Source organism: Rhinolophus sinicus, chromosome 15 (assembly GCF_057876585.1).
Source record: "Rhinolophus sinicus isolate RSI-liver-muscle chromosome 15, RSI-T2T, whole genome shotgun sequence".
Taxonomy (NCBI): domain Eukaryota; kingdom Metazoa; phylum Chordata; class Mammalia; order Chiroptera; family Rhinolophidae; genus Rhinolophus; species Rhinolophus sinicus.
Genome location: NC_142515.1, coordinates 49,981,826 through 50,008,518, shown reverse-complemented (window position 1 = coordinate 50,008,518; position 26,693 = coordinate 49,981,826). Strand labels below are relative to the sequence as shown.

The window sequence follows — 26,693 nt, the reverse complement described above, 5'->3', positions numbered from 1 at the left end:
AATGACTCGGATGCTGAATGACTCGGGGCAGTCATGTCACCATTCTGTTCACTTGTCAGAGAAGGGAATGTTAATTTCATCCCTTGATAACTGGCCTTGTTTACCTGTACAACTTATAATATTGATCACAGGGAGCTTTATGTAAAAACTCGAGAAGATAATCAAAAAGTAATTATAAGGCAGCTCATGATTGAACGACTCTCAGAAGTTTCTCTACTCCATCTTTCTACATTTTACTTTCTTGGGAAATGTAATAATTTATTAAGTTGAAAGTACACTCGGCTTTCAAACATTCGTACTTCGCTCTGATTACCCAGGTAAACAGGTATTTCCTTGACAGTGTATTTGTCAAGCTTAAAAGTTAAGCAGGTCCAATATGACGATGTTTTACATTTCATCATCATGTATCTTCAAAATTCATGTTGCGTCAGCAAACTAATAGTGAATATTATTCTTTTATTCATCTTTTTCTAAAATTACTTGGATCATGCTTAAACACAAATTACTAAAAAGGATTTATCAATTGTAAATAGTAAGTTTTCTCTGACCTCTCTATCACACAAATCTTTTTTATTTTAACCCATTTTTTAGTAAATCATAAAACTGGAACTAGTTTTATGTAGTAAATCATTAAACATAGAACTAACCTAGCAAAAAATATTAACTGTTTGGGCTACATTCACCCAATCCATGACACAAATTTTTTAGTATGAAAGTATGAGAAGTGATCAGTTTTGAAACAGAAGAAAAGGAATGAGATTTTATTTCAGCGATCATGTTTTATATTTCTCTTAATTTTCTCCACAACATATAACATATAATAAGCATTCATTGATATGGTTTGATTGATTATCATTTACACCCTTAACAAGTTATCTAAATAAAAATATTTTAAGAAAATATTTCCCAACTGAGAAATTCTAAGAAAATTACTTTTCTCTGTCTCTCTCTTTCTCTCTCTCTCTCACTCTCTCTCTCTCGCTCTCTCTCGCTCTGTCACTCTCTCCCCCCCTCCCCCTCTTTCCCTCCTTCCCTCTCACTGCCTCTTTCTCTCACACATAACCTAGTGATACATACTTTTTAAAAAAATTTTTTAATGAAAGAACACTTACAGTTAATAATAGTTTACATGTAAGTAAACTATTTCTGGACTGTGCTATTATTAATCATTAATGAATGTGCTATAGCATTAGTTAATTTTCCCTAAAAACACTTTTTTCCCAGTCATTTATACACACACTCTCAGCATTACACTTTTGAAGCTAACATAATACAGTTTCCACAACAGGAAAGATATAAGCTGTAATATGTATAATCATGGGCAAAATTGGAATCATGGCAGGTCCTGACACTAATCCTCAATAGTGGTTCACTGCTATTGGAAAATTCTTCAATTCTCCCACTTAGATAAAATTAATTGTGTATTGCCTTCAAATAGAAGAAGCATTTTTCTGATTATCCTGTATTTCAACTTAAAGTCTAAAAAACTTCAACTTAAATAATTTAAAAATCCATTATATACCTGGCTTCCTCCTCCTCCTCCTCCTCCTCCTCCTCCTCCTCCTCCTCCTCCTCCTTCTTCTTCTTCTCTTTTAATTTCAGGTGTACAAAACAACATAATGATGAGACATTTACACCCCTCACAAAGTGATAAGCCCCTCCCAGTCTACTACCTCTCTGACATCATGTATAGCTATTATTATACCATTGACTATATTCTCTATGCTGTACTTCACATCCCGGGACCATATACATATATATATATATATATTTAATTACACTTGACATTCAATATTCTTCTACATCAGCTTCAGCACAGGCGTACAGCACAGTGGTGAGTCATCTATATAATCTATGAAGTGATCCCCCTGATAAGCCCAGTACCCACCTGGCACCTATATAATCTGTACAACATTATTGATTATATTCTCCATACTGTATTTCACATCCCTGTGCCTATTTTATGACTACCAATTTGTACTTTCTAATCACTTCACCTTCTCTCCTATCCCCCAATCTCCTCCCCCATCTAGCAAACATCAGTTTTTTTCTCGTTTATTCTGTTCTTTATATTCCACATATAAGTGAGATCATATGGTATTTGTCTTTCTCAATCTGACTTATTTCATTTAGCATAATATTCTCTACGTCCATCCATTTTGTTGTAAATGATAAGCTTTTGTTCTTTTTTATGGCAGAGTAATGCTCCATTGTATAAATGTACCATAATTTATTTATCCAATCGCCTATTGATGGGCATTTTGGTTGTTCCCATATCTTGGCTATTGTGAGTAGCGCTGCAATAAACATAAGGGTGCATGTATTTTTTTCGAATTAGTGTTTTGGATTTCTTTGGATAAACACCCAGGAGTAGAATTGCTGGGTCATGAGGTAGCTCTGCTTTTAATTTTTTTGAGAAATCTTCAAACCATTTTCCATAGTGGCTGAACCAATTTGCTGTCCCACCAACAGTGCAAGGAGGTTCCCTTTTCTCCACATCCTCGCGAACACTTGTTGTTTGTTGATTTATTGATGACATTCTGACAGAAGTGAGGTGGTATCTCATTGTGGTTTTTATTTGCATTTTTCTGATGATCAGTGATGTTGAGCATCTTTTTAGATGTCCACTGTCCATCTGTATGTCCTCTGCCCATTTTTTAATTGGGTTGTTTGTTGTATACCTGGCTTTCAAGTCTCCGTGTGCATGAGAAACAAATGTCAAGCAATCTTATTTACACGATAAAACATAAGCTAAGGAAAATCATAATCAAAAGCATTTATGATACTAACCTAGATTTAGAAGGAGGCTCAAAAATAATGTATTCTGTGAACTTTTCCAAGAGAAAAGTAAGGCTCCAAGAGGTTAAATGACTTGCATAAATCTTGCTTTCACTACAGAGCAGCACAATCAGACCCCATGTTTCCTGATGCCCCATCTAGTGTCTTTCCATTATATTGTTCCACCTTTATCAAGTTAGAGACTTTTAAATCTTTTTTATGGTCATAGATAATAAATAAATAAAGGACATTTAACTAAGGTAAATTTGTTGTTGCAAATCTTAATTTTCTAAGTATTTCATTTTTCTAATTTGCCAATTTAAGCATCACCCACAAGGTTATATGTATTGTTTGCTTATATAAGATACTTTTATTATTTATTCTTACATATCCCAATTTTAATTATTCTGAACAGCTGTTTTTGGATTTGTTTGTTTGTTTTTTAGCTTGTAAAGAGGTAGAAAAGACTGCAGGAACTAGTGAAAACAAAGTTATAACAATGACAGTCTTGCCTCAAAAAGTTCTCTATATAGTTGCTATCCGACAAGTTATCATTTCTCAGAAAGTTCATTTTAAACTTCTCAAAGATTGAAGTAATTCCCCTTGTTTTCTTCGAGAATTATTTCATGCCACTTTTGTATTTCGTGTATCATTCTAATAAATATGTTCTCTTTCTTAGCCGTTAAATATTTGCCTATAGCTATGCCGCCTCTCTTCACAGTTAGAGAGTCAGCAGTGAGATGTGTGAAATTTTTATAAAGTCTCCTGTGATATGGAAGGTATTACTGTGAGGTTGATGATATTTGAGGTTTGGGAGAGAGGTTCTGAGCCTCTAAACCAACGCATACTCTTTTCTGGGGAAAGATTTTGAAGAGTATCCCAATTTTAAAGGTGTCAGGTATCTGTGTTAGTGTCCTGGTTCTGCTACTTGATAGCTACTTGACCTTGAACAAGTTATTTAACTCTATGTGCCTCACATTCCTCATCTGTAAAATGAGTATCATCATGAGACTTATCTCCTAGGATTGCTGTGAGCATTAAAAGAAAGAATTGTAGTGCAGTGTAGGCAAATCATAAACAGTCAATAGTTATTGTTCTAACTTCTCTCTATTCTTTCCACTTTTGTAATGTTTTTCTGGATGCGGGTTTGCTTCTGTCTTAGGTTCAGAGCATCATTCGCTCCCAAACGAGTATGGGTATGCGTCACAGAGATCGTCCTACTACTGGTAACACCCTCAAGTCTGGCTTGTGTTCAGCCCTCACAACCTACTTCTTTGGCGCCGATCTCAAGGGGAAGCTGACAATCAAAAATTTCCTCGAATTTCAGCGTAAACTTCAGCATGACGTTCTGAAGCTAGAGGTAGGTATTCCTTGGACTTCAGGGGACCAGGGCACCCACTGTCCATCACATGTGCACATAGAGCCACTGGGGTGGGAGGGCATGCATTGTTGAAATTCTTTCAGTCTATCTCCACCTGTCACAGCTGATTGCTTTGAAACCTTATCAGTCTCTACAATCTGATACCAGGTAGGAAATAATATGTTCTGTGAAAAATGTCTTGGAGTAAGATAATTCTGGACCTGAAAGCAAAAATGTCTGAATTGAAAATCGTGGTTGTCTTTGGGTACCCAGCTTGAGGAAAATGAAATGCAGGGGGTCAGAGCAGTTCTCAGCCTGAGCATGTATCCCCAGGTTTGTGTTTATTGTGTAGAAGGCACCAGGAGGTAGAGGTGAGGGGAATCCCACTTAACTCAATTGAGACAGTTTGAAAAATCACAACTGAATTCCCATTATTAATAAGAACACTGTTGTATGTCAACTATAATTAAAAAAGAAACAAAGAACATTCTTAATTGTTTATGCTCTGTAAGAGAAGCAGAAATATGAATAGTACTAAAAATCAGATCAGATTTTGAAATGTACTTGCTTTTTGGAAATGGTATAACTGATATTCAAAAAAAACAAATGGATCTCTACAATTCAGCCTCTTTGAGGAGGCTCTTGTAGCTCCTATAATAAGTGATATATGTCTAAATAATACAGATTTTTACATGTACATGAGAATACCCATAGGAAAATGGAAAACCCAAAGAAGTGGCTAGGCCTGAGAGTTTACATTACAAGGTTGAGAGGCAACTTACCTTTATGAAGTTTGCGTTCTTATCACCAGAGAAGGGGAGTCAAAGTCAAGAGAAATGTATATAAACAGAACTTGTTAAAACAATTCTTATCTCCCTTTAGTCTCCCCGTTTATTTTAGTTACTTTTCCACAATTGCCTCTCTTTGTTTCTTTCCTACTTGTAGAGGGAGGACATCTTTCATATGGCAGTTTTATTTTCTGCTTTCAGGAGGCCAACAATTTTTGTGTAAGCGCTGATATGTACTAGGATTCTGCACATGTGCCTTGGCCCCTGGTACGCGTACCTGGACTGTCTTCTTGGGACACATTATAACATAATCTGGGAATGTAAATTATTTAACTTATTAATCATATAACTGCAAATTAACACAGTATAGATACAGAAAATGTAGTTAGAGAATAAAGCACAAGCGAGAACGGTACTTTTAACAAACTTGAAGCAACAGTACAGGGCCATCCAGAGTGTGGAGCAGGTGTCAGCTCCACCGTCCAGCCTAATACCCATTCCTGGGCACACAAGTGGGAGTCTTAAGAGACTGAGCATGGGACTTTGTCTTTCATCCTGAGATGCTAACGTGCTGAAAGCCCACTAACGTGTAGATTGCCAATGAGGTAGAATAATATAAAGCAGATTAAGGATTTTATATGTGTGTACCTACACATAGCCTACACCCAAATGCAAAAGAAAAGAGATCTAATAGGCAGTCATATCTAAGATACTTATGGTAGAAAGCCCTCTTGTATTTGACATTGACTTAGGGTCATCTGTAGGCTCTGGGCCAAGACATACCAAGACAGTTCCTGTTTGCCAATCAGCAGTTACTCATGTAAGAGAACCAGTGGACTCTTGTGAAAAAAACAGCCTATCATGCAGTAAATATTCCATAAATGTTGACTAATCCCAAATTCATTCTTTCCATATAATAGCACAAGTCCAGTGAATAACACCCATATTTAAAGTTTTATGAATCAGTACGTTATCTTTCCCAACTGGACTTATAATTATTTGAGGTGTGAATAGCAGATTTGAGAAGGTGTAAATAGCGGGAAGAGTATAGGCTTTGGTGCTCTCATAATGAAACCTTGGGTAAAATTTTGTTTCTCCCACTTAATGGCTATGTGACATTTGGTGAGTTATTTATTCTCTCAGAGCCTAACTCCTCCTTGGTAAAGCAGGGAGGTGTCTAAGTGAGATGATGTTTCTTTTTTTTTAAAGATTTTACTGGGGACGGGGAACAGGACTTTATTGGGGAACAGTGTGTACTTCCAGGCCTTTTTTTTTTTTTTTCCAAGTCAAGTTGTTGTCCTTTCAATCTTAGTTCTGGAGGGTGCTGTTCAGCTTCAAGTTGTGTTGTCCTTTCGGTCTTAGTTGTGGAGGGTGCAGCTCAGCTCCAGGTCCAGTTGCCCTTGCTAGTTGCAGGGGGTGCAGCCCCCCATCCCTTGCGGGAGTCGAACCAGCAACCTTGTGGTTGAGAGGACACGCTCCAACCAACTGAGCCATCTGGGAGCTCAGCGGCAGCTCAGCTCAAGGTGCCGTGTTCAATCTTAGTTGCAGGGGGCGGAGCCCACCATCCCTTGCAACCTTGTGGTTGAGAGCCCACTGGCCCATGTGGGAATCGAACCGGCAGCCTTTGGAGTTAGGAGCATGGAGCTCTAACCGCCTGAGCCACTGGGCCACCCCAGAGATATTGTTTCTTATGGGCTGAATTGTGTTCCCCCAGAATTCTTAATCTTGAAGCCCTAACCCCCAATACCTCAGAATGTGACTATACTTGGACATAGGGCCTTTAAAAAGGTGGTTAAATTAGAATGAGGCCTTAGGGTGGGCCCTAATCCAATATTACTGGTGTCCTTATGAGAAGAGGAAATTAGGACCCACAACGAGGTACCAGGGATGTGCATGCAAGAGGGGCAGCCATGTGAGGAGACAGCAAGAGGGCAGCCAACTGCAAGCCGAGAAGAGAGGCCTCAGAGGAAACCAGCCCTGCCGGCACCTTGATCTTGGACTTCTAGCCTCCAGAACAGAGAGAAAATAAGTTTCTATTGTTCAAGTCCCCCATTTGGTGGTATTTTGTTATGGCAGCCCTAGCACACTAATACAGCGGTGAGTACCTAACACTACCTGGCATGTACTATGTCTTTAATAAGCATTCTTTCCCCTTGTCTTATATACACTCTGCCAATTAGTATGGCTGTTGGCATATAGTATGCACTTCAACAGGTCTTCTCAGATGAATGACCAAAAGGCTTTTTACTTTCATTTTGAAATGGCTTTTTCATAAAACATCTGGAAAATAGAGCAATTTTTGTTTTTATGAAATACTTTTAATTTTACTTTTCAAAGTTTGGGTAATTTCTCCTCTCATTAAGTATGAAATATAATGTCATCATCACAGCCAAGAAGAAAATAGAAATGATTAATAGTAACTTTCATATGAATTTTATAATTCTATCATTCTCTCATTGGTTTTACTTCTTTACTTATGTACTTTAAAATTTCAGATCAAGGAGATTTATTGTTCCATATAGTTATTTCTATCTTTTTCTCACCACAGCCTTGAGAGTGAAGATAACGCTATTTATCTGTCAGATTTAATTTTCAGAGGGGTCAGGAAAGAGGGAAAAGTCCATGAACTATGAGCTAGGAAATTTATGTATATTACATGCTTTCTTTGTTTTTATTCTCGCCAACCCTATTGGTTTTAGTGGTGTTGTACCCATGTCTCAGATATAGAAATGGGAAGATAAAAGTCACAGAGCTATTAAATGGTAGAGCCAGGATTTCAACTCAGTCCTTCAGAATGAATTATTTCCTGTACTTTATCTGATTGTTATCACTTTTTGTCTGAGATGAGGTTTCTGTGTGTGACTTATTTGGAGCGCTAAAGAAAAATTAAATGTTCTGAATTTTAAAAACAGAAAAAGACCAAATTTGAATATCTGTAGTCTACCTTCTTCAGCACCATCTTTTCCTAGTTCCTTTGCCCCTTAAGTTGTGTTATGACTAAGAAGAAATATACTGTTCTTTTTTTTAAAATTTAATTTTATTATCAGTTTCAGGTGTACAAAACAACATAATGATTAGATATTTATACCCCTCATAAAGTGATAACCCCAACAAGTCTGCAACCCATCTGACATCGTATATAGCTGTTACTATACCACTATGTTGCCTATGCTGTACTTTACATCCCATGACGAGAGAGAGAGAGAAAGAGAGAGAGAGATAAAATTACAGTTGACATTCAGTATTTTTTTATATTAGTTTTAGGTATTAGTCCAGTGGTTAGGCATTTATATAATCTATGATGTGAAATATACTATTCTTTTGTGTTTATAAGATACTACCTAAACTAGCCATTTACTTTCTTTTCATAAAAATCATTAGCTTGTTAGATTTTTTTTTAATGTTTTCATGCTCTTGATTCTGGTCAGATTTGTTTTATTTTACTCTTATTTCTCTTTATTTGGGAACTCAGAAACATGGGTTTGAAGGAATGACTTAAAAATACACAGTTGTTGTTTTTTTAAAAATACCTCTTCAAGTTATTAAAAAATTCCATTTAAGGCTACCAAGAACTATTAAGTCGAATTCCTTGGAGACAGGTGCCAAGTCTAATTCCAGTTAATATGTTCATTGATTTCTTGAAGACTACCACAAATAAGATGTCAGTCAAAAATGAAAGGTAATAGAGAACTCTTTGAAAGATTATGATTAATTTTAACTTTGGGGGAGGGGGAAATGTCATAAAAATGTCATCATGTCAAAGAAAAGCAAAAAATAATTTATACAAGAAGGAAGAAGCCAACTCTAGAATATACAACAAGGAAACTGAAATAGTATCATCTAACAGAATTCCAGTCTGTAGCATGATCTTTTTTACAAGTTTTGGGATTCATATGTTTATTGCACAATCAATCAGATTATTACATTTTAAAAGGCATAACTATTAATTAACTGAAGGCAAATTAGATACAGTTCAAAGAATCACAGTGACTATCTTACACTACCTGTCTTCAAGAAAAAAAATATTGAAGTTAATTAGATTTGTTCAATCAGGAAGAAAGGTAAAAGGGAAACATAAAGGACTATGCTAATTATTCTCATCTGTCACTAAAAGTAGAGCAAAGAAAAAAGAGGGTTAATTTAAGTTAAATATTAAGGATTTTTTTTTTAATTAAAACTAGAACTACATGAGAACTTAAAGAGAAAATTTAAGTTCTTAGAACTCAAGAACTTAAAGTACATGAGAACTACATGAGAAAATTAAAACTAGAACTAAAAGTGCCTGTGGAAATTCCAGAATCACCTACCCTTTACTTCATTAAGCTGACATCTTTATACTCATCTCTTTAAAGTGCTAAAGTAGAATGAAATCCCTCCCTTACTGAGGGCCATATTAAGAAACCACCTCAGCTCTTTTTCTGGCCAAAAGATTGTGGGAAAGAAAACCAGAAGACAAGAAGGCTTTCAACTTTATAGAACTTGGACACTCTTGGCAAAACAGATTTCTTTTTATTTTAATAGCCACTTTGGGTTTGTTTGTTTGTTTGTTTGTTTTGTTTTGTTTTCTGGGAAACTGACTCATTATTTAAACTCAAAGGTGAAAGTTGACTTTTGATTTAATTAAATCTCAGAAACAAAAGTAAATATGTTCAATGGAATTGCCTTACACTTTATTCTTCCCCTTTTGCCTCTACAGAGCAGAATGTTGATAGTGATAAATCGATAGTTTCTTATTCCATCCTGAGATGTTGTCAGCTTGAATTTTCCAAAAATCATTAAAAGCATTATTAAAAAATATTCCTCTCTTTTAGGTATTTATAACTTTAAGGAGCCAAGTATGTATTTAAAGGTTAAAGAAAAACCTTTTAAGATAACAATCCTCACTATAGAAAAACTGTTAACTTCAATGTTTGGTTACAATAATACAATTCTTTTATGAATTTTTTTTTTCTAAAAAATTTATAGTCATTTAGTCAACATGAACTATTTTATCTTTGCCAAACTCTGACAAGGAAAGGCCATAGCAAGCATTATTTCCCAAATATTAAAAAAAAAAAAAAAAAAGGAAAGTAAAAGGAATCTATTACTTTCACCATATAAAATATTTTTTCTTGCTTTTTTCAAGTTCTTTATTTTGATCCCTTTATTCATTTCTTAAATCCAGATATCCAGATATTGGGTTTATCCTATAAAAATTAACAAATTGGATCAGTAAAATGATTCATCCAATCTAGTAGTCTTTCTTTGCCTGGGATACCAAGGGATGTTTTAGGAAATAATCATTACTTTTAAAAGTAGAAATACATAAAAATAATACAATAAAAATTTAATTTTCTTCAACAATTCTTGTAAGTCAGTCACCCATGACTTGATGTCAGTAGTTTTTACAGCTAATTATATTTTCTCTCTGTACCACTCATCATGAGGTATGTCCAATATCTTACCCTGATGAGATCAGTTTTAGTAGCTCTCAGGGTGAGTTAGCTTAACAGGGAAATGTGTAAAATCCAAAGACAAAGTCTGCTTTAATTTCTTGCAATTAGAGGTACACCCTCTAGCTCAAATTTGCTATTATTTGTGGCTTAGAGGTTCTCTGGCTGTAGAATCAGACTGAAAATACCATATACAGTACAATCTCCATGGTGATATAAAGCTCCTTTGATGTTGCAAATGCAACCTTGATAATTATTCTGTAAAAAGTATACAATACAAAACAGTGCTTTTTTGTTTCATATCTTTGGAAGAATGAAGGAAAAAGTTCTCAGAGTGATCTTTGTTGCTTAAAATATTGATCTAAACATGGTTTTTTAAAGGGCATCAATTGGCACTTCTGAATCTGACCTTCCAGATTGATCATTAAAGAGCAGAAGACTGTTAGACATTGATATTTTTCTTTGATTTGCAGATAGCACTGCAATTCCAAAGTCAATGATATGTTAGTGATACCTTTGAAATATTTGGCCATCTCCAGGATTTTCCTATCATCAAATATCTAACTTTACATTCTAAGTTAATTTTAAACTGGCCACAAGAAAAAGGAGCTCATGAATAAACCATGAAGATTTTATCTTTCTCCAGTGGAATTTTTTTCTCAGTCTATCATTCAAATAGTCTTATCAACCATTCTTAAGTCGAATACAGGTGCTTCTTAACTTATGAATGAGCTGTGTATCAATGTATCAGAAGTTCATAGAGCAATTATTTAGAACTCAGAATGCAGCGATAATTTTAGTTGAACACACAACAGACTATTTAACTTAGAATATAGTTGAATGCAATACAGTAAAATGGAAAAGTATTATGAAAGAAGATGATTGCAGATTATAGTTTAGTGTTGAATCGGTACATACTCTGCTAGCTGCAGTAGTCTGGGTGTAGACCTCTAGTAGTATCAGTGTTTTTACAAATGTTTGAATACATATTACATACCATGTTTCCTTGAAAATAAGACCTAGCCAGATCATCAGCTCTAATGCGTCTTTTGAAGCAAAAATTAATATAAGACCTGGTCTAATATAATATAATATAATGTAATATAATACCGGGTCTTATATTAATTTTTGCTCCAAAAGACGCATTAGAGCTGATGGTCCGGCTAGGTCTTATTTTCGGGAAACACGGTAATAAAAATAGTAGCCAACATTTATTGAGAGTTTGCCATGAGCCAGGCACTATTCTAAGTGCTTTATGTACATTACTTCATTTACTCTTCACAATACTAAAGATTGGTATTATAATTATCCACATTTAACAAATGAGGACACTGAGGCACAAAGAGGTTGAGTAACTTGCCCATGGTCTGACACATAATAAAGGAAGAGCTGAGATTTGATTCTAGGCAGGCGGGCTCTAGATTCTGCTCTTCACTATTAACTCATACTAGCTTTCCAGGAGTTATGCTAAATGCTCGAGATACAAAGATGAATAAAACATTGTCCCCGCTTCCAAGAAGCTTGTGAAAGTGAGATGAATGAACCAGAAATTCTTGTACAGTGTTGTAAGTACATTACTAGAGGTATTCATCTGGTGCAAAGGTAGTATTAAGGGAACATGTAAATCAGTCTGTGAAGTAGAGAGCAAGAGACTGTTCAGGGAAGTTTTCCCAGAAGGCAATATTTGAGTCAGCTCTAACTGATATTCACTATATCTAAAGAATGTTAATTTTCATTCGTTCTTTTTTTTATTTTTTATAAAATACTATTTTTATCGTTCTTTATTCTGGCTGTAGGATAGATGAGAAGAGGCAAGGGAGCACTGAGTAACACTGGGACGGCAGCCAGAAGAAGGTGACAAAGAAAATGACCTTTTTTATCAGGCTTAAGTTAGTGTATCTCCTAGCTGATGTTATGTCGATAAAGGGACCCTGTGCCCTCAAGCTTGGGCCTGTGGAGATCGTTAAGAAACTGATGAGAAAGGCAGGATAAGAGAAGAGAAACTTTCTCCAGAATTCTGTAAGAGCTAGCTGGGCTTACAGGCAGATCAAATTTGGCCTCTAAATCAGACTTAGAATAAAGAAGGTTGTACTGAGTGAGGTCTAGGGTGTCTGAGTAGATCTTTATATTTTTATTCCTCTTACAGCCACCTTTGCTGCAGATATCTTTCTGAATTATGGTCTTTGGAATTCACAGACATTTTAAAATAAAGAATGGGGACTTTAAAGGATGACAACTGTGCTAATGAGTGGAAAGAAGCTTGTTTGTCCTATTCTTTTTTCCCTTCTTTTAACTAATTTGGCATCAGCTAACTCTAGTAGATCTAATTTTTTTTTCTTTCATAGAGAAAAAGGAGACACTTTAAAAAATAGCATTAGCTCTAGCCTGCCATACAGCTTTAGGACTCTAGGGAGTCTGGACAATGTCTTAGGAACCAGACCTAACTTTGCACTAATTTGTGAATAAATAATGCATTACAGCATGTTGAATTCAGACTCTGGGCAGATGCTACTTTAGAGAGTCATATATTATATCGAGTTATTATCCTCTGAATTCAGTTAACAGCACATTAACGATTTTTTGTCAAGTCTCTTTCATTTCTCGTTATTTGTCTTATAATAGAATGTCTTTTCTCCCTCCCCACTCACATTCCCCTTATTTGTTTTGTATCAATCTACCAAAACATTAGCATGAATGTTTTTTCTTATTAAAGCTACTTGGACAAATGAAGTATAAACTACTTCAATGAATTTTTTAGCATTAAAAAAAGTTTCAAATAAAGTAATGCCAAAAAATCTTTTGGGGGATGCCCTTTTCTTTATCAGTCTTTTGTTGAGATCTAGTAGCCTATCTACCTAGCAAAAACATAAACAAAAACCAAAAATATAAAACTTAATCTTTTTTTTTTTTTTTACTAATAAAATTATTGAGCGTTTAGGTATGTGCCAAGCATTGTGTTAAGTACTGGATATACAAAAGCCTGTATACAGACCTGTATACAGACCCTGGCTCCTGAATTTAAGGAGTTATAATCATTCTGGGAAGTTAGACAGTTATTACAGTACAGGAAGAAAAGTACAATGATGGAGGTATGCACAGATAGGTACACAATAAATATTTGTCAAAAGAATAATATACAGTACTGTTTGGATTTTTAAAAAATCGATCTGACTTTGAATTTTACCTCTTTGACCTTGGGAGCCTTCATTTCTTTGTATGTACAATTGAGATAATATCCGCCCCACAGAGATGTAAGGAGGCCGTCCTGAGATAATAGAGTGTCCAGCGCAATGCCTGGCAACTGTGGTGCACCTTCAGAGGGTTTGTTTATGTATTCCTTCATAGGCCGTCCATGTATGATTTTGGTTCCCAGCTCCTTCCCAGGGACTGCTGGCGCCTCCTGCACCCCTTTCATTCTCAGAAGAGGAAGTGAGGGAAGAATCACTGGCCTGCGTGTCCTGACATCTCTGTCCAGTGGCCCATTTTGATATTTTTTGCAGCTTTGTAGCCGTTAATGTTTGAAAAGATTCCAGAATATTGCCAGCCTCACAGTCATGTGGGTTAGCTTTTTAATCCCAACTCAGTGATTTCTAGTATATTCAGCTACAAAAATAAGTGAGGTGTGTATTGAATTCATTGTGCTGGAAGATATCACTCAGTGACAAATTTGATAATATTTTTCAAATTTCCGTTTAGATACATTTATGGAGCATGATGCCAGAAATTAAAGAACTGCAATGGTTTCCTTGAATACAGGATTGGCCACTTTCTCTTTCTTGGACAACATATACAGAACCATTCATACAAAGTCATTGCTGTCATCAAGGCTAAGATTATTAACATACTATTATTTTCCTTCCAATATGGAAATAGTTTTCATGGATTTTCTGCAGTATTAAGGTTGACAGAGTGCAAACCGAGAAATTCTGAAAGCGTCTCATTTGCTATAGTGGAATTCCCTTACCCCTGTGGTGGTTTTTATTGTTGTGATGGTAATTGTTTCTCTCTCTCTCTCTCTCTCTCTCTCTCTCTCTCTCTCTCTCTCTCTCTCTCAAAATGACACTTGGGATAAATCAATGTGAGCCGTGTTAATTTAACAGTTGCTCTTGTCCAAGTTAATGTGGCTGATGCTCTGACAGCAGTTCTGGTGTTGGTGCTGCTACCACAGCTGCTGTAGATTCCTGCCCAGGCTCTAGTGGTTCTTCAAAGTAGGAGGATGGTTTATAACCCCATCCCTCCAAAACTGGAGCATTACAACTCTGTATTAGTTAGCCTTTGTTGCATAAGAAATTACACCAAAACTTAGCAGCTTAAAATAACAAACATTTCTTGTCTCACTCAGTTTCTAAGGGACAGGAATCCAGGAGCAGCTTAGCTGGGCGGTTCCGGCTGTCCCTGATGCAGTTGTAGTCACGAGTCAGCCAGTCACGAGTTAACCGCCTGACTAAGCTGGAAGATCCTCTTCTAAGCTCACTCGCATGGCTGCGGGCAGGAGGCTTTCGTTCCTCACTCTGTAGACCTCTTCACAGGACTCTCAGGACATGGCAGTTGGTTTCCTACACAGCCAGGGATCCAAGAGAGAAAGTGCGACTAAGGTGGAAGGCAGCCACACTCTCTTTTATAACCTAATCTCAAAAGTGGCAGACCATCACTTCCGCCATGTTCTTCTGGTCACACAAACCGATCCTGGCCTATTGCAGGAGGAGACTACCCAGGCATGTGAATATTAGGAGACTGGAAACACTGGGTGCCATCAGTATACAGTTACCACATGTATACACTCACCACCTTCACCAGGGCATAAGAATGACCTTTGGACAGCTATGTCAAGAACAGTTCCAGTGACGTGTTGCCCCCAGTAATGCTGTCTCACGGACCTAGCACCATCTCTCCCTTTCCCAGAAATTGACCTACTATCGAGGCCATCCCCCCAGTTTATCTCTCTGCCCTGTGGTGATTTTATTTCAGATAAAATTATTGCCTCATTGCCTTTCTGTACCACCTGGCACTGCATAGTCACCACTTCCTCCCTCACATGTTTCATTAGCTTTGAATCTAGTGAACAGAGAGCTGCAGCATCATTCCCTTCCTTCCCAGAAGACAGCTGCTTCCTAGTAGTATCAGGCACTGTATGTCAGTAGTTTCTCTCTGCTTTACCAGACCCTTAGCTGCCTGTTCTTGTGATTTAAACTATGCACTTGGCTCGCTATATTCCTATCCCAAGCTTTCCATCTCCAGAGAAATGTGCCCTATTATGCAGCTTTTGAACTGATGAGGAAGGCTTCTCTATATCTCTAGGATTCATTTTATTTTTTTCAAGAGGTAGAGCTTAGTTCCTTTTGTGCTACATAACCCAGTTTATTGCTCCTATTAGTAGCAAAAGTATTGGGCATTTTAAATGAATATCATTTTACAGCCAAAACAGTGTGGTATGTTTTTGTTTCCATGCTTGTAATTTGTTCCCTCAATTTAAGGAAATGGTTAAGATCACTTTGAAATTTAGTATCCATTATGAAAAGACATTGTAGGGTTTTTTTGTATGATATTTTGTAATCAACTAGGGAAATTCCCACTATGATAGTGTATGAAAAATCTAACAGATTACTTTTTACTCAAGATTTAAGGATTTTACTGTCATGATACATAGAATATGAGACATATAAAAATATTGAATAATGTGTCACTTAACGATACCTTCTGGTTGTTTGAAAATTTTGATTTCTTTGGTCTGAACTTTGAACTTTTAAGCAGAAAGTAGCTACTGTTTGGTTACATAATTTCCAATTACTCACTTAGGTGTAAACTCTTATCTTACTCATCTGTGATATTAAATAAATGGGAACAAATTCTGCTGTCCACCAGGAATTCCCGGCGGCTTAAATTTAACTAGACTTTCCGGAGAACTAGCATTTCTTGTTAAGTAAATATGTATCAGGTTGAATTTGATTGAGACTAGTTTTTAAATTTCCATCTAAAATAATGCCAGCATTTTTCTAATGTTTAGGAAATTGTGTTGGTTGGTTTACTGGTTTTTTGTCTTATTCTGGCTTCAAAGAGCCCATGAGAGTGTTTCCTCTTCTCCAACAGGAAAGGTTAATTAAAACTCTCCTGGTATAATATCTCCATAGCTTGTCTTAAAGAATATTGCGGTATATTCTTGTGCTAACTATGGATTTGAATTAAGTTTTATAGTTTACTTTTAATATATATCTTAATGCTCTGACAAAGTTATGATAGCTGGGGGAACAATCTCTTTGGTTTTCTTCACTTAGGAGTATGAATAACCTCAAATGCGATGTCAGTGTGGTTTTGCTTTCAATTTCTGCCAAAGAAAAATAATGGATTGTGGAGCTGGTTGATCCACTGAGTGTACTTAGTCCATTTATTTGAACATGCAGTCATTAGCTCACCAAAGCTACTCAGATTTTTAAAATACTTCGTCAACTGTGCCCAGGAGCCTACTCTGCCTAGTAAACATAATTAATTTCAAACTGGCATAATGGGGCACAGCCTCCAGTCCCTTCTACACCGCTTTATAGAGGTCATCCAAAAAGACTCACCTTCCCACTCAGGTTTTTCAATAGTCACATCCATCCGCCAGTGGGCTCAACGGGGCAGATTGTCAGAGCAGAGTAAAAGTTACATGATTTTAGTAAATGAATACTGCTAGGCTATAATTAGTATGTGTCAAACCCTAATTACCAGGTATCTTCAAATATTTGAAATACCTGCCTCTATCTGCCAGTATTTGCGAGTAAATATGTGACAGAAGTATGTGCAATTTTCCTCATTATGTTTACCTTGGTGGCATAATTTTAGCACATTCAATTAGTTGGATGTGATAAAAAAAATACTGATTAACTTCCTGTTTGCCTTCATGCTGAGCACAATGATAATCTGACCTCGTATTTATGTAGCGGTCACCCCGGGTATTGCCAAGACGTGGACAGCATGTACCCTCCCAGATAATCTGAGGCTTACTGTTGCCTCCCAGCCAGAGGGGAAGAGGTGGGTATTTGAATTGTAGTAAAGGAGTAGAATTGAAAATGAACAACTAGTATGAGCATCTTCGTCTTCTATGTGACATCTAGCTCTTCAAATCAAATCCTCTTGAAAGTAGGGGGTCTCTGCTGTCCTTGGGATGGAACTACAGGAGATTATGGGAACAGCTTCCCTAATAGCAGCCACTGCCCGTTACCTTGGATTGGTCATTCACATTGATGGATCAGCTGTTGCAAGTTTAATAAGAAGTGAAAATATTAAAAGCAAGTTAAAGATTTAAGAAAGTATAATTTCAAACATAAAAACATTCTGCTAGCACCAGCAACAGAAAGACCTGCCAGGCAGAAATGAGGAATTACCTGACTTTCTTTCAGTAAAGGCTTCGGCTTAGCAGTGAGAAAACCCGGCAACCACAGGGTTAGCAAGTAGCTAGTCATATTCAAAGAAATGTGTGTGAAGCAGAAAAGAACCCATGAGGCACAGATACCTTCATCACACCCATCCCCACAACCATCGTCAGTACCTCACCCCATGAGCACTTCTGTCCTTCACCACCACCATTCTGGTCTAAACTGGTTATCTTTTGCCTGGACTACTTCAGTTCCTTCCTGACTAGTCTTACTATAGCCACTCTTGCCTTCCTCGTTTTTCGTAGAATAAATACTTAAACCCATACCCATGGGCTCTGTATAATTTGACCTCTGCCTTCTCCTCCTCCATGTTCGTCTCACACCAGTCACTCTTCCACCTGAGGGCTGTCGATTTGTCTGGAACACTCTCTTCCTCCTTTCCCTTCCCCTAGGTAACTCCTTCTTAACCCCAGAGCTTCACCATCTCCCCACCCCAAATTAGACACATTTTAATGTTACAGACTTCCAAAGCACCCTGTACTTTTTCTTCAGATTGCTTAATTATGTAGCCCATCTGATTGTTAAATAACTGTCTCGAAACATTCCCTGAAAACTTCTGGGAGAGAGTGTTAGACTCATCCTTCGTGCCTGGCACAGCACCTGGCACAAACCAGATGCTCAGGAAATAGTGTTGAAGTAGTAACTATTTCATCAGAGGTAGACAAAAGCCTGATAAGGCACATGCACATGCCCACACCCTCTCTGTCTCTCTTAGTGGCATGATTATGGGTTAATGTGTTAGGCATTTCTTTTGGGATATCTATTCAACTTCCAACAATTCCCTCTCCTGCAGGATTTGTCCCACTCTCTCACACACAGGTGTGGGCTCTGGGAAGCCATGTTTGTAGTTTGTGCCTCTTCCCTACTTTCCCTCCTATAACCTTCTTCTTCCCTTCCTTTAGCTAACTGGACTAGGAGCGGACACCCAACCCAGGTTGGACAAATCAGAATTTCTCCATAGAAAATTTGAAATTTGGACTAAGGACAGTTGGTCTCTTCTGGTAGTGAAACTATGACATGTAAACTCCAGAGCTCCAGGGTAGCATGTCCGCCCGCTGTGTAGACCCCTGAAGCGCAGAGGAAGAAAGGCGAACAGGAGACAAGCAGCTGCACAGAAATGAGAGTCCTGGCTTTTTCCCATCCATGAACTAACTACCTTTGTCTCCTGAGGTTCCTAAATTTCTTTTTTGCTGAAGCCAGCTTCAGTTGGTTTCCATTATGTGCAAACAAAAAGAAGCCCTAAGAAAATCTAAAACTAATGACCTCAAAACATGCCCACACTTTATAGAAAAAGACCCTGTGGTTCACTGAGGCCATACAGAAAATGAGCAAACTTCAAATGACTTTCAGGTGCCTCATAGAGTATTAGAGTTAGTTTTGATTATTCTAAATAATTGCCAAGTTGAAGAACCCATATGCTTAAGCATGAAACATTCCTAGTTTAGCTCTTTTTAAAAACTGAGAAGCTATCACATAATTGAAAAGTATCTTCTATGTCTCTTAAGTTGCTTTAAACAAAATGAAAACCTAACATTTAAGAAAAACAATTTTAATTAGCTCGGTGACTTTAAAAAAAATCCTTCAGTGCTAAGGGATTTAACACATAACCTCTCTCGATGGTTTCTCTTTGGTACTCTAGAACACCTAATTGGTTAGACCGGGGACAGCCGAACTTATTGTTAACCTGACTCCAGTAGAAATAGAAAGCCCGTTCTGTTTCTATTTTTCACCATTGTCATCGTAAAAGAACTTAGTGACTTTCCTCTATTTTCCTGTTCTCAGAGGGAAAACATATTTTCTTTCTCTTTCTATGAAAGAAGAATGATACTGATGTGGTCTTGCCCATTAGATAACTTTGCCTTTCACCTGCCTGTATCTGGGCTCATCATTTCTTCCCACTTTCTATCTTAAAGCTTTAGTGAGCCGTATATTTCTAAACTTCAGTCTCCCAGTCTTTTCTGCACTTATCTTATGCTTGTCAGTCACCTTAACCTGAATTCTATGTTCTGTATATTGTGTTTCACTCTCTCACTCTCCATTTTCTGTTCTAAAAAATTGGCAGTTTCCAACATATTTTTTAGTGTATTGAAAAATACTAACCAGTTCCATTGTACCTAATTAGCACGAGCTCATTGCCTGTGCAGTGGCTTTCTGATTGGTCAGAAATATAATGGGTGTAAGATTAAGCCAATCAAAAAGGGGTCAGTCATTTCAAGTGAGATAAACTGAGATTTGAGGTCTGGAGACCAAAGAATAGAATATGTTACTGATTTTACAGATACTACCCTTAAACTATGATTTTTAGTGTTTTCTTAAATAAGGTAGAAATTTGAGAATATGGAGCTTAATATTTAGCTCAGCTCATTTGGGTAAAAGCAGATATAACCTTAATTGTTTTATTGTTCTAGTAAATTAGACCTGTGTTTCTCCCAGTTAAACTAGCTTTCGTGTAGCTTAGAGAATTGTTATGATAAATCTGTCATGAACACAGCTTTTTTTCTAACTGAGCTACAATTTACTTTTTCATATCCTGCAAGTGTGAACATTGCTCCTATAGAAAATGTCAAGCAATAAAATTTTGAATGATGCTGCCTTCTCCTGAGTATAAACTAGCAGTGTGACTTATAATTATCTAACTGCATTTTCTTTTTTTCAGATTTATTAGACATAGGTATACTTATATGATCTTACAGTCAGCCTCTAGTCATGGGCTTGTTAAATCATTCATTTGTAGAAACAATATTATGCAATTTTGTCAAGGCTGTAATCATGTCAGGAATATACAGCTATGTCGAGTAATTTTAAAATCTATCAGACTATTGTGGTCTTGATTTTGCCCCATTAATTCTTCAACTATCAGGTTCTTCTTTGAATGGAGGCAATAGCTATTACATCTGTGTCAAATAAAATATGAGACTCAAATAAGGGTCTGAATCGGTAGCATTTTGCACATTATCCCTTAGCGCATTTGATTGTGTCCCATAGGTAGTAACTGCAGAGCTTATCATTTATTCTTACAGTTCCTACTTCCATAAATTTTTCTTAAGTCCAGTTGTCACACAGAAAGAAAGTTTACAATTCAACTTTCCATGCCCCAAGCATAGTTCACTCTTGCCTCTTTTCCTTCTATTCATATAAACATGCAGAGTGTTCGTGTGCAGAGTAGAAAGTAAGAGAATTACTTAATTATAGTTTTTCTTTCCTTTCTCAATTTTTTTTCTCTGTAGAGGACAGAAAGTTTGTTTCTCTTTAAACAAAGCTGAAGATAACAGAAGCAAATATGACCCCAAAATTAATATTATTTGTAGCTAATGTTTATTGTTAATAATAATACTATTATTTGTAGCAGCTAACATTAAGCTCTTAGTATGTGCTAGGCTTTGTACTATCATATTTCATTGCATCTAAAACACAAACATTGGTAAGATACACCATTATTTTATGTACCACTAAGAAAGGGGAAAATGCTGTCAAGTAAACTATGACCAAAAAATGCTTTCTTTACTCTAAAAATACTTAGTTAACACCTATTCAAATACTCCTATAGTAGCTTAGGTTTTTATTATATGTCATTCTTGAACACAGATAAAAGGAAATTATAAGCAAAATAAAATTGATCTAAAATTTTTTCACATTCTGGGTTCCATTCTTCTGAATATTTTTGACTCAGAACCATGAATGTCTGGTTTTCCAGACAGTACTGTCCTTTGGCCCATCCAGAACACTGGTAATGTGGCATTCCTTAAAGGAGTAAGTACTCCACTGTTACCTGGGATTTCCTTCCACGCCACTGACAACCATTCTGCAAGCTTTGGTGTATTTGTATAGGCAGTGACAACTGCATCACAACTGCTGCCTCACCAATAGCAACTGTAAGAAGCATATTAATTCCAGAGGATTAAAATATAAAAAATATAAGTAAGTAAACACAGCTTAGAAAAGATTGACCAGAGTGATCGTTTCACATGTATTACGTAACTTAGCTTTCACAATGATCTCAAGAGGAAAGTACTGTTACTGTGCCCATTTTACCAGTGAGAGAACCAAGGCTTGGAAACGTTACATAGGTTGCCCAGGAGTTCCTTGTTGGTAAGTGACCAAGAAAAACCAAACCCAAGTCAATATGACTACAAATCCTATATTCTTACCACTGTCATATACTGGCTTCATTTATATTCCCCAAGTAATAAAGGGCTCCAGATGGATGCAGGAAGAACATTCTAATCCTTCCGGAGAGCCAGCACAGAGAGTATGTAGTGCTGCATAAAGTATTTCTCAAGGGCTAGAATGTCAGGGAGTAAAGACTAAATGAAAAACCTTCTACCAATATCTTCCGATGAGTATAGATCTACAATTCAGACTTCTAATTTATATGCGTGGGTCTCTCTGTTTTTATCAAAGTATTTTCATTTTCCTAATGGGCTAAACTGTGACTATCATGACTTTTTGACATCTACCCTGGCTTGAATTTTATTAAAATGTTTGACATGGTAGTTTTTTAATAGGAAGTGACAGAAGAGGGGGGACTTCATGGATGGGTTCTCGTGCTTTTCACTTGAATGCTGCTAGTCTCACCTCATTTATCATTCCAGCACAGTTTCAGATTCAGTACAAATTGTATTGGCCTACTAAGTCTGCAATTGCCAATCTTGCCTGCATTTTCCTGTGTGCTTGTTGATTTACCTACGTGTTTTATTGTTTCTTTTAGTTTATTAGATGTGAGCTGAATATTATTGAGAAATTATATATATAATTGGACACAGGTAAAAGAGCAAATGGAACTTCATAGCAGAGCTCACAACTAATCATATCCTTGAAACTCTAGGGGCCACATTAGCATTTTTTTCCCCCTGGGAATAATTACCAATTCGAAAGAAGAGGCACATTCTCTTCTTAGGTATTCAAGAGTGTAGGCTACATAAGACACACATATGAAATGTGTCTTATGCTCCTACCAGATGATAAATATGGAATTGGTAAGTGAATCTTATAAATGAGGCAGAGATTTAATCAATCAACCAAAATTATTTATTGAGCATTTGCTGTGTGGCCCAGCTCTGGGTGTGACACTAAAGTAATATAAGGCATAGACTTTTCCTTCAAAAAGTGTACGGACATACCTCAGAGATATTGGGGCTCAGTTCCTGACCACCGCAATAGAGTCTCACAATAAAGCAAGTCGTAATCTTTTTGCTGATCTTGTCTTCAATTTGTAAAAAACACATCTATGAAGCGCAGTAAGGTGGGGAGCAATGAAACGAGGTACGCCTTTGTAATGTTGTAAGAGAGATACAGACACTTTCAAAAACTAAAAGATAATATGCTAAGCATACTCTTCTCTGAGGACTACACCTTACCTACTGTAAGAGCTCAGAAGATTCAGGAAAGGTGCATGTGTTTGGGAATAATTAGTAGGGCCTATGCAGAGAAGTTAAGTTCAAAGAAGGTAGATACAAAGGGGGACAATATCCCAGGCAGGAAAACTGACATTTAAAAAAACTCGAATGCTTAGCATAAAACAAGTCTTCCCCTAGAGTCCTGAGGTATTCCAAGTCCTGTCACAGCTGATGGAAGTTTCCTTTGGAATACAGAATGTCTAAAATTGATTGGATTCCACTACTGTAGAAAGGCTGTATGTTTCTATTTCAGTGCTAGGAAAAACATGAGGCACTTGATCAGCACAGCTGGGGGAGAGGTTATATTGCATATTTTCGTGAGTTGCTGGTTAATTTGCATTATACTGGGCCCACTAAAGCTGAACACCCTCCTTGCCTCTATTAGATAGGTTTTGATGTTCTGATCATTTGCCAGTGATTACTGTCTACTGACTTAGGAAGTTTTTCCCCATTATGGGAATGGGAGAAATTATCCATATTCTTGTATGAAAACAGTAACAGAAGACATTTTTGTCTCTCTCCCCCAAGATTGCTTTTAAAAGGTGCTTGCAATTTCTTCACTTTTTCTTTTTGGATCATGTAGTTTTTAACCTTTATTCTATTGATATGATATGTCACATTAATTGATTTTCAGATGTTAAACGACCCTTTCATTTATGGGATAAATTCCACTTGGTCATGGTGTTTAATTCTTTTTCTATGTTGCTGGATTTTGTTGAGACTTATTTTCCTTTGTGTAGTGAGTCGCTGTGATGAGGAAGCAGTCAACTATGAATCCTCCAAGCCCAAAGTAAATTGTACATCTTAATTATCATCCTTATTTTTTAACAGCTTTTCACACTGGCTGCTGCCTTCCCCCGTTTGCCACACCTTTAGGTAAAATAAGTACATCAAGCGTGCATCGTGTTCGTTAGATGTCCAGTAATGAATAAGCTAAGTCTCCAGCTCTCTTCCCAGTGCTCCCATGCTGTCAGCAATGCTAAGGACAAAAGCAATATGGCAATATGTATGTTGTGTTTTCCCCTAGACTAAGGTAGATCCCAGAGAGCTAGCTACAGAAATGATGAAGACAGAGGAAAGCAAAATGACACTCAGGTGAGAGGAAGCAGCACTTTGCTTTCCTACTGTGATTAGCCCTTGGTTCTTATCTCCTAAGAACTTTTATATTTTTTTCTAATAGTCTTTCGTTTTCAAAACTCTTGTGATCTCATATGAAAAGAAGAATCTCCTTGAACTCTGAATAATGCTGGGCCTCAAATCTCAAAGGAATATATAGTGCAAGACTAACGCTATGGTTTTTTCATATTGCTGTAATTCAGAATAACATGCTTATTGAAGCAGAAATTAGATATGATAATATCTACTGCTTGCTGAAAGAGTTATCTTAAAGGACAAAAATAGCTGAAAATAGACTAACCCTATATTGCAATTCCATGTGGAAACATTAACTTCATAGATCGATTGGAATATTAAATAGCAGTTAATTTTGCCAAAGTTTAAGACTTGTTCATATTGATTAAGGTCTTATCTTAAGGAAGAATAACCACACAAATTTTGTGTAATTCAAAATGCTCTGTGAGTTAATGTATGGGAAGCACTTAGAACAGGATCTGGCACATAATAAATGCTGTATAATAATGTTTGCTATTAGGAATGATAGAGTATGGGTTAATTCTTCTCTTACAACCTAAGGAATTTTTCCAAGTAAGTATAATAGCCCTTTTTAGGCCTTCTTTGAACTGAACTCTTTTTTTTTTTTTCCTGCTTTCTTCCTTGCTCCATAGTCAATTATGTACCTCTAACAAAAAAAGGAAGTTGACTGGACTGAATTGACTTGAGATTGTTCTCTCAATAAAAGGAATATCTGGCTAAATTAAGCTTAAGTGTCCCCATTTTAGTTTAAATTCCCAAACATTCAAACTAGTTTAAAAAGTTAGCAGATTGGAGGACTTCTTAAAACAAATTTAGCTGATGATCTGTTGTTTTGTTCTGAGGATTTAATCACTTTCATTGATTGGTACTGAGGAATACGTTTTAATATTTTATGTTTCCTTTTTTAAAAATGAAGAAAAGCTGTAAGTCAGTCCTTAGCCTCTTATCTAACAAGGAAAGAGTTGCTAGATATAAACCAGTGAAACAATTTGCAAAGAAAAAGATACATGCATTTCACTACAATAAAAATTAAAAACTTCAATACCTAAAACAAACTTAAAAGATGGATAAACTGGGCAAAAAAATTTTTACACTGTATTAAAAAAGGGCAAATATTTTTAATCTTATAATTGAGATAAATATCAGCATTTCTATTAAAAAATAGGCAAAGAACATAAACCAAAAATTCAGAGGAAGAAATAGAAATAACCAGTACACATATTAGAAAAAATGGTCAGCCTCACTAGTAATTAAGGAAATATTCATTAAAATTAGTTAGCATTTTTCCTCTAGCAAAGATATTTTTTATAATCATACTTAACGTTGTCAAGGGTCCTGAGAAATATGGGTATTCTCACATATTACTGGGATTGTAAATTGATACACCTTTCTGGAAATTAATTTGGTAATCTACATCAAGAGCATTGAAGCGTTTATACCTAACATTGTTACACGTGCTAGATTGGCTAAAAACAAAAAGTCTAACAATACCACGTGCTGGCAAAGATGTGAATCAACGAGATCTCTTATACATAGCTGATAAAAGTATTAGTGTGATTCTTTTGGAAAATAATTGGATATTATCTATAGAAGCCAGCAGTTCCACTTCTAGATATATACCCTAGACTTGGAATTCTTGTTCCTGTTTCACCAGGACACTGATACAAGAATGTTCATAACAGGATTGTTCATAATGGCAAAAAGCTAACAATAACTCAGCTGTTCATTTATGGGAGAACGGATAAATAAATCGTGGTATTTTCAAACAACAGAAATCTATAACACTAAAAATGAAAGAAACTTGCTTGACTGTGTCGACGTGGCTGAATCTTACAAATAGAATGTTGATTGAAAAAAGCAAATTGCAGAATACATCCAGTTTATGATACCATTTTATGAAGTTCAAAAACAAGCAGAAATAATATATTGCTTAGGGACACAGACGTGTTTTAAACTAATAAATAAGTAAATAGGCAATAGAAAAAGAAATCCAGATGGTGGTTACCTCTCAGGGAATGCAGGGGGATGAGCTTCAACTGTTGTGCTAATGCTTCCTCTCCCATGTTAAGTGGTAGGTTCATGGTACTGTTTTGTTATGCTTCATAACTTGCCTAATATATATACGTGTGTGTGTGTATGTATATATATATATATATATATATATATATATATATATATATATATAATTTAATAATATTTAATAGTGCAACTTTTAAAGAACTTACAGATTTTTATTTCACAATTTTATTTTTAAAGATCGGTCCAAAATTAATGATGAAAGGTAAGTACAGAAAATGTTTAGTCCAGTGGTAGTATTTATTATAACCAAAAATTGTAACCTTAGATGTCCAGCACCATTATTTTATATCCTGCCT

The 26,693-nt window shown here is 36.3% G+C and overlaps 1 protein-coding gene across 2 annotated transcripts in view; it reads left to right on the top strand.

Annotated features, from left to right (window-relative positions):
• Nucleotides 1–26,693, top strand: part of MICU1 (mitochondrial calcium uptake 1) — a 181,278-nt gene that overhangs the window by 110,721 nt on the left and 43,864 nt on the right. For both annotated transcript variants that reach the window (XM_019745859.3, XM_074339573.2), the window contains exon 8: nt 3,941–4,138. In XM_019745859.3, the coding sequence (XP_019601418.2) occupies nt 3,941–4,138 (198 nt within the window). The remainder of the gene's footprint in view (nt 1–3,940; nt 4,139–26,693) is intronic.